Source organism: Canis lupus, chromosome 9, assembly GCF_011100685.1.
Source record: "Canis lupus familiaris isolate Mischka breed German Shepherd chromosome 9, alternate assembly UU_Cfam_GSD_1.0, whole genome shotgun sequence".
NCBI lineage: Eukaryota > Metazoa > Chordata > Mammalia > Carnivora > Canidae > Canis > Canis lupus.
Window position 1 is genome coordinate 48,281,502 of NC_049230.1, and position 8,551 is coordinate 48,290,052.

At 60.7% G+C, this 8,551-nt stretch overlaps 1 protein-coding gene across 3 annotated transcripts; it reads left to right on the plus strand.

Moving 5' to 3' along the window:
• The first annotated feature begins 3,913 nt into the window (after positions 1 to 3,913).
• ENTPD8 (ectonucleoside triphosphate diphosphohydrolase 8) lies at positions 3,914 to 8,539 on the plus strand. 3 transcript variants are annotated; one of them, XM_038548618.1, is made up of 10 exons: positions 3,914 to 4,227; positions 5,308 to 5,675; positions 5,745 to 5,862; positions 6,390 to 6,540; positions 6,676 to 6,835; positions 6,920 to 7,150; positions 7,237 to 7,500; positions 7,672 to 7,782; positions 7,939 to 8,073; positions 8,150 to 8,473. In XM_038548618.1, exons 2-10 carry the CDS (start codon positions 5,550 to 5,552, stop codon positions 8,339 to 8,341), a joined length of 1,488 nt encoding a protein of 495 aa, XP_038404546.1. In that variant the 5' UTR covers positions 3,914 to 4,227; positions 5,308 to 5,549; the 3' UTR covers positions 8,342 to 8,473. The 3 variants fall into 3 exon arrangements, with proteins under 3 accessions (XP_038404546.1, XP_038404545.1, XP_038404547.1); XM_038548617.1 differs by having other exon boundaries at positions 7,939 to 8,539; XM_038548619.1 differs by lacking the exons at positions 5,308 to 5,675; positions 5,745 to 5,862 and having other exon boundaries at positions 7,939 to 8,539.
• Positions 8,540 to 8,551: the final 12 nt, after the last annotated feature.

The window sequence follows — 8,551 nt, forward strand, 5'->3', positions numbered from 1 at the left end:
TGCCAACAGCTCCACTGACAAAGCCTGCACACACTAAGGGAGCAAGGCCAGCATGTCTGCGGGCCCAGGAACGGCAGCCATGCAGGCTGAGTACGGAGGAGGTGCAGAGGCCACCTGCAAGGATGTTGGTGACCTGAGCCCTGCGCTTAGGCCCTGCACCACAGACCGGCTGCTCCCGGAGGCGGGCCCAGCAAAGCCAAACGGAGATGTGGTGAAGGGAAGGGGGTGCCATGGTGGGAGGACCACCCAGGCCGCAGGGGCAGGCCAGACCCCATTTCCCAGGATGGTATCCGAGTGGGAGCCCTAGGGACCGGCCAGCAGGGAGAGGCTGCAGCACCTGGCACCATAGCCAGGGTCCCAGACAGAAACTGCCAAGACGACGCACAGACGTGCAAACACGACAGGGCCGTGAAGAGGATGCTGCCTCCAGTGTGGGCGGACACGAGAAGGTGGATGTGGCCTTGCTCACCCTCCACTGAGCTATGTCTGCTGCTATCCCGGTGCTCAAGGGCTTTCCTGCCCTCCACGTCCCTAAGTGATCCTGCAAGTATTGGTTTGGGGATCATAAAAAAGTCTTGGTTAGTAGACAAAATTGTAAATAGAAACTCCACAAATAAGGAGGACTGTGTCAACAAATGAAATCCAGAAAAATATAAAGAAGAGAATGTAACACCATCAGAGAGAGTCTTCTGAGACTTTAAGGCTGGTTTTGTATCAAGAAAAAACCATGAACACCCTGTATCGAGAGTCTAAGGAAGGAAAAACCACACGGGCGCGTTAATGGACGAGGTGAAAGCACCAGGAAACAGAACTTTCATCGATGAAGAAAACGTCTCCAGCAAAGGAGAAGGGAGCTTCCTCAACTCAAAGGAGGGTGTCTGCCTACAAGCACTGCAGAGCTCCACGCCAAGTGGCCGAACGCTCTTCCCTCAAGGTCGGGGACAAAGCACAGGTGCTGACCCTGCACCTGCTCAACGTGCCAATAAGCCAAGAAAGGGAAATACAATGCAGGCCCATGGGAAAGGAAGTGGTGAGGCTGCTCCTCCCTATCGATGGCGGAGGTTCCAAATCCCGGGAACTAATGAGTGAGCACTGGGCTGCAGGCCAGCACCCGAGGACCAGCTGCATTCTTACTTGCTCCTCATGGACAGTTAGTTGAATATGGAATTTAAAATAATACGATGTAGGTGCCTGGGGAGCTCAGTGGCTGAGCGTCTGCCTTCGGCTCAGGGTGTAGTCCTGGGGTCCTGGGATCGAGTCCCGCATCAGGTTCCCCGCGGAGAGCCTGCTTCTCCCTCTGTGTCTCTGCCTCTCTGTGTGTCTCATGAATAAACAAGTAAGATTTTTAAAAATAATAATAGGATGTGTAATAGCTCCCACAAAAATGAAATACTTGGGTACAAACTAACAAAATACACACTATAAAATATAAGACCAAGACTTGAAAGTCAGACCTGAGACCATGGAATGACCAGAAGAAGCTCCTTGGTGTTGGTCTTAGTGATGATAGTCACCAGCACAAGAAATAAACAAGTGCAACCACATGAAACCAAAAATCCGCTAACAGAGGATCCCGTCCACGGAGCAGACAGTCAGCTTGCAGATGAGGAAAGATCATTGCCAATCGTGTCTGCTGGGGGCTGGTGCCCAAAATTCACACGGCTCAGCAGTAAAAAACAAAAACAAAAAACAAAGAACAAGCTGATTAAAAGATGGGCAGAGGACCCCACAGACATGTTTCCAAGGAAGACCTCCCAATGGCCAATAGACACGTGGAAGATGGTCATACCCAGCTGCAAATCCAACCACAATGAGATGTTACTTCACACCTGTGACAGTGGCTCAAACCAACAACATGAGACACAGCAGGTGTTAGTGAGGACACAGGGCAAGGGCAAGGGCCTCCTGGCCTGTGGGCAGGGATGCAAACTGGGGGCCTCTGTGGGGATATGGGGGGGGGTGGTCCTCAGGAGGATGAAACTGGAGCCGCCCCAGGACCCAGCCTTGAACCACCAGACACTCACCCAAAGGAGACCAACATGCTAGTTTGAGCAGATCTGTGCCTCCGTCATCGCAGCATTACTCAGGGCAGGATGGGGGCAACTTGTGTCCAGCAGGGGATGATCGGAGGTAGATGGGGCGGGTCCGTGGGGCGGAGCCTGCTTATCAGGCAGACAGAGCTACAGCCTGTGACCTCCCAAACGCAGAATGTGTGAGACAGAGAAATGGGTTCACTTGGCCGTTGTGCTCAAATAAGCTGAATTCAAAAACACACATGTGCAGGATCGTGGTTCTGAAAACTAGAAATTCTGGCCAAAGAACATATTTAAAAGACCTAAATCCTAAATAAACAGGACTGTGTTCGCAGACCCGAAGGCTGACACTTGTGAGGCTGTCAATTCTCCCTAAAATGGTTGCAGAAATTTCAGAAGGAGGTTTTGTAGCTAGAGAGGCCGACAAACTTTACCTGGAAGCACATAGGAGCGAGGAGAACTAAGCAACTTTCAGGAGACACGAAGCTGGATAGGGGCTTTGCTGTGCTCCCAGGGCTTCCAGGGCACGGCAGCCAGAGGTACACGCCGGCCCCGCTCAGACAGACATGGGGCAGGCGGACACAGCAGGATCCAGAAGGAGGCCGCACACGTGGCCAGGTGCGTGAGAAGGGGGCATGAGAGGTCATGCGGGAAGGAGGGTGCTCTCGGCAGTGGGGCCATAGTCGGGCCATCCCTGCATGGTGGCCGTGACCTTGGCCGAAACCATGCAGCGCATGCGAAACAGAGGCACTGTGGCTCTAAACACACGTTGTGAACCAGGCATCTCGGAGACTAGCAGCTGGGCAAGAGCTTCCAGTAGAGGCAGGAAGGGCAGGGAGCACAGGCCCAGGGAGGGCAGCCCTAGGGCAGTGGGTGGGCACTGGCCTCATGGCCACAGACGGTCCTTCTTTCCTGGTTCCAGTGCCGGGTCGTGAGTATCCCTAGGTCAGTTAGGCCTACGCATACATCAAGGGGGGGTCTCCTGATGGACTGTCCGTGCAGCCGGGGGTCACTCAAGCCCCTGAGCCGAAAGCCGCCTCTTCAGACTCCTTGACTCTCATGGGAAGACATGAAAGAATCCAGTTTAAAGGGAGGAGATGTGACACGTGATCGGGGAAGATGCGTGTGCACATCAGTGCTGCACAGGTGTCCAGGATCCCAGCCATGGGGGCAATGCGAACCCATAATGAGGCTTCACCCATCAGATCAGCTGAAGTTAAAAATCATGACCCCAAATGCTGGGGAGGAGGCGGGAAGCTGGACCTTGCTGCAGACCTAGGCAGTTTGGAATCCAGGTCAACATGACTTGGCCATGTGCTCGGCAGTGTGTCTCCCGGGGGCGATCTGGGCACCAGGACCTCCACAGCCACGGCCAGAGTGAAGACTCCCCAGATGCTTCCCCGAGGCAGGCCAGCCAACATGCACCCCATCTATACGGACTGGCCCAGGCGCAGGAGGGACCAGGAAGCACTCTGCTCTGCGTGGGGGCCACCAGGCTCACCCAGCCCCGTGGCCACCTCCCAGCAACAGGACTGTGACCAGAGGCATTTGGCAGGGTGGGGGACCAGGGGGACAGGGCACGACCCAAGGGGCACGGGGAGGGGTGACTGGTGGTGTTCCTATGTGTCTACACACGTGCAAAAACAGAGCGACTTCATTGTACACTCAAAATAACCAAACAGCAGCACCAGGGAGCTGGGTGTCCCTGTCCTCCCTGGACCATGTGTCAGTTAGGCCTCCTCCGGCCTTTGCTCTGGCCAAGCCCTGGGTCACCGGAGTCTGACCTGCCCTTAGGCCAAGCCCAGGCTCCCCGCAGGGGAGGGCAGGGTCAGAGGGCAAAGTCTGTGCGTGCAGCCTCCAGAGGGGTGGGGGCCCCTGGGCGGGCCACTGAGTGGGGCAGGTGGGGCGAGGTCGTAACCCTGGGGGGTGACCCTGGGGGATGAGGGTGACCCCTCAGCGGGGCCTGAGCTCACTGCACAGAACTGGTGGCCAGTCTGGATTGGGCATGAGCAGTACCCACCGGTGGGGACCCTTCCCAGACCCTGTCACCTGCTGCTGAGGCCCAGGTGGAGGAGGGTGGTGACCAGCAGAGGGACGGAGGCGGGACAGCACTTGGCAGGAGCCCAAGGGACGGGAGCCCGAGGGACGGCCGCCCAGCTCTGTCCTCGCTGCAGCAGTCTCTCTGGCAGCACAGGTAAGGGGGGCTGTCCCGGTCAGAGGGGGACTGTCCTGGTCAGGAGGGGGCTGTACTGGTCAAGGGGGGCTATCCTGACAGTGGAGGAGTTTGCCCATCCTCTGGCTGGGGGTCTCAGGATGCGTGTTCTTGGGGGGAGCTCTGAGAGGGGTTCCGGCATCCCTGGGCCCTGCCTGTGACCTGCATGCTGGGTGGGGACCCAGGCTGGGTCTCCTCCGGACCTGAGAGGCCACCCACCTTCTGAGTCTGTCCCTCCTGCCTTAAAATGGGACCCTCACCTCGCAGCCCATCCTGTCCCTGGTCACTGGGGGCCATGGCCTCACGGTACTACCTCCCCTGCCCCTCACTCAGCTTGAAATCACCTGCGTTTATCTCCATTTCTGTGAGGGTCACAGTGAACACCCAGTCGCAGGACCTCTAGCACGGGAGACCCCAGGGAGTGGTGCCTTCGGGGGGGACACCAGGTGCCTAGACTCCTGAGGGCCCCTCGCACTGCCTGGCCTGGGGTGTTGGGGCCCCTGTGCCAAGCGTGTTCCTGGCTCAGCCCAGCCAGTGGCCCAGAGCCCGTCTGGAGCCAACTAAACCATTTCGGAATCCAATGACAGAAGCCAGGGGTTGTTTTTTTTGTTGTTGTTGTTGTTTTTTGGGGGGGTGGGGGTTCAACCAGAAACCAGCGTCTTTGTTCCGAGCTCCCCAAGCTCAAGGTCCTTAGTCATGACGTGCTCCTCAGGCCCCTGCCAACCACACTCCTCAGAGGACACTTGAGGCTCCCTGGACCCCCAGCCAGGCACCTATGCCCACCAGGATCAGGTTGGGGCTGCAGAGAGGAGGCAGGAGGGCAGCAGAGGAGGGGGGCTGGGTCCCTTGAGGTCAGTTGCGCTGACCTGCAGTGCGGGACTCCTTCCCCCAGGAGGGCAGGGGAGGGGGCTGCCTAGAAGACACCATGGCCCCGGCATGAGGAAGAGGCTCCTCTGGATGCCACCGCCTCACCATTGCTCATCTCAGGCTAGCCCTGGCCCCGTGGCACCCCAGGCAGGCCTGGCTCTGACATGCTGGTCTTTGGCCCTGCCCACCAACCAGTGAGGATAGAGACCCACCAACCAGGAAGGACAGAAACCCACCCACCAGGAAGTACGGAGGCCCACCGACCAGGGAGGATGGAGACCCAGTGACCACGGAGGACAGAGGCCCAGTGATCAGGGAGGACGGAGGCCCACCAACCAGGGAGGACACATTGACCTTCCAGGGCAGGCAGCGTCTGCAGCTGCAGCACAGAGAGTCTGGGTGCCCACAGGTGCCCCCTCTGCAGGTGCCCAGCCCTCATGGGGCCGACCTGGAAGCAGCGGGTCCTAAGCACCCTGCTGGGGGCCACAGTGGCCTCAGGCCTCACCACGCTCATCCTCATCCTGGTGGAGGCCACCAGTGTCCTCCTGCCCACAGACACCAAGGTAGGCCCTGGGCTGGGGCAGGAGGAGGCTGGGCAGGCGGCACCCTCCTGACCCTGCTGTCACCCTCAGTTTGGGGTCGTGTTTGACGCCGGGTCCACCCACACGTCCCTCTTTGTGTATCGGTGGCCAGCAGACAAGCAGAACAGCACAGGCGTGGTCAGCCAGGCGCTGGCCTGCCAGGTGAAAGGTCAGGAGGCAGCGCCTCAGCGGTGTGGGTGTGGACAGCTGTGGCCTGCTCCCTGGGTGGGATTCACGTGCGGGGGGGGCAGGAGTGGCACCAGCTGGGGGGAGGCCGGAGCCAGTGGGGGCTGCGTTCACGTCCTTTAGCAAGTCAGTTAATTGACCCGAAAGAAAAGTGGTCAGAGAGGTTGAGGGAGTGACCTGGGTGGCTCAGCTCATGGCGGCGCTGGAGCCGAGCTGTCTGCCTGCAGGGACCTGGCACAGCACCCACCAGCCTGTCATCCCCTCTCCCCGTGGCGTTGCAAGGCCTTCCCCGTGTGTGTCACCACCCCCTGTCCTCCCTTAGACAGACATGGGCCTTGGATTCAGGGCCCCAGGGGGCCTGCTGAGCCTCCTCTTAAGATCCTTAATTATATCTGCAAAGACCTTTTTCCCAAATAAGATCTCACCCAGAAGTCCTGGGATAAAGACACTGCCGGGCCTCCTGGGGGCACCGAGCAGCTACAGCCCTGTGTCCCGGGTGCTGTGTTTCAGGGCCAGGCATCTCTTCGTATGCCTCTGACCCTGCGCAGGCTGGGGAGAGCCTGCAGGGCTGCCTGGAAGAGGCCCTGGTGATTATCCCACAAGCAAAACATCAGGAAACGCCCGCCTTCCTGGGGGCCACGGCTGGCATGAGGCTGCTCAGGTGAGGGCGGCCCAGGGCCCAGTGCCCAGCGCTCGCAGAAGGAACCCCCAGGAGCTGAGGGGCCAAGGCCGCAGCAGGTGGGCGGGCGGCGGGGCCGTGGGTTTCCCACTTGGGCAGCTGGTCCCGTCCACGCAGCCAGAAGAATGGCTCCCAGGCCACAGCCATCTTTGCGGCAGTCAGCCAGGCCCTGGGCCGGTCTCCCCTGGACTTTCGGGGTGCTGAGCTCCTGACTGGGCAGGACGAAGGTGCCTTCGGCTGGATCACCATCAACTACGTCCTGGGCAGGCTGGTCCAGGTGCCACGGCTGCCCCGGGGAGGGGGACCAGGGCTGGGGTTGGTGCGGCAGGTGCCGGGACTCACTGCACCTGTTGGTCCCCAGTATTCTTTCTCTGGAGAATGGATCCGGCCCCTGGAGGGGACCCTAGTGGGCGCCCTGGACATGGGTGGGGCCTCCACGCAGATCACCTTTGTGCCCAGAGGCCCCATCCTGGACGAGAGCAGTCAGGCCACCTTCCGCCTCTATGGCTCTGAGCACCGCGTCTACACCCACAGCTACCTGTGCTTTGGCCATGACCAGATGCTGACTAGGCTCCTGGCTCAGCTGGTTCAGGTTGGCCTGGCTGTAGAGAAAGGGGGGGCGGCAGGACAGCCTCTGGGCCTGTGCTAGGCTCCAGGCTGCCCCCTGACCTCTTGCAGGCCAGCCCCGGTCCCCTGGTCTGCCACCCGTGCTACCATAGAGGCTACCGGGCCATGCTGTCCCTGGCCACCCTGTACGAGTCACCCTGTGTGCATACCCCGCCCCCCCAACATGGGGCAGGGAACCTGACCGTGGAAGGAATGGGGAGCCCCACAGCCTGTGTCTCAGCTATCCAAGGCCTCTTCAACTTCTCCGGCTGCGAGGGCCGAGGACACTGCACCTTCGACGGGGTCTACCAGCCCCCCGTGCAGGGCCAGTTCTATGTGAGCACTGTCCTGTCCGCCCCCCGGGTCCTAGCCTCCTTCTGGAGCCCCAGGGGCCTGATGCCAGGCGGGGGCCTTGGGGACTCGGCCTGCCGCACACTGGGGCTCCCTTGACCTGGGCCCCCGGCACCGGCCCAATGCAGGCGCACCCACCTGACTCCTTGTGCCCAGGCCTTCTCGTCCTTTTACTACACCTTCGCCTTCTTGAACCTCACGTCCAAGCAGCCGCTGGCCACTGTCAACACCACTGTGTGGGAGTTCTGCCAGAGGCCCTGGAAGCAGGTAGGGGACATGCGGGGTCCCCAGCACAGCCTCCCGGTGCCCTAGGCTGCAGCAATCACAGGCACGAGGCACGACCCAGGCCATGTGCTTGGGTGGGTCCAGCCCCCATGGGACGGGAGGGGTGCATCCCCCCGCCCCTCACATGCCGGCCCCCAGGTGGAGGCAAGCGCACGGGGGCAGGAGCGCTGGCTGCGTGACTATTGTGCCTCGGGCCTGTACATACTCACGCTGCTGCTGGAAGGCTACGGCTTCAGTGAAGAGACCTGGCCCAGCATCGAGTTCCGCAAGCAGGTGATCACCTCCTGGGCCCAGCCATCCGGGGCAGGGGCTCTGGGGCAGCTGCCCTTACCAGCCTCGTGTCCCACAGGTCGGTGGCACCAGTATTGGCTGGACGCTGGGCTACATGCTGAACCTGACCAGCATGATCCCAGCCGCCGTGCCCGCCCAGTGGAGGGCCCAGAGTTATGGCGTGTGGGCAGCAGGTGCTGGCTTCATGGTGCTTACGCTCGGGGCCACTCTTGGAGCTGCTGCCGTCCACCTCCTCTGGCCCCACAGCTGAGTGGGCCACCACCCACTGTTGGAGGCCCAGGCCCAGCTCCCACAGCCCGGGGCTGCCTTCCGCGCTCCTGACCCATATGGCCTCCCTGTCCTGGGGGCCCTGGTCTCGTGCTCAGACAGCCACGCTCTGTCCTCAGGGTTGCTGTGGGCTGGTCAGGGTGTGCTGTGGCCCCCCTCCTGCTCCCTTCCCGCCTCCCCCTCCTACCCCCCT

Excerpts from the sequence above, each read along its gene's own strand:
- ENTPD8 (XM_038548617.1), top strand. The coding sequence starts at position 5,550 with ATGGGGCCGACCTGGAAGCAGCGGGTCCTAAGCACCCTGCTGGGGGCC. Across the intron at positions 5,676-5,744 it reads TCCTGCCCACAGACACCAAG|TTTGGGGTCGTGTTTGACGC; the intron begins GTAGGCCCTGGG and ends TGTCACCCTCAG. Across the intron at positions 7,501-7,671 it reads CCGTGCAGGGCCAGTTCTAT|GCCTTCTCGTCCTTTTACTA; the intron begins GTGAGCACTGTC and ends CCTTGTGCCCAG.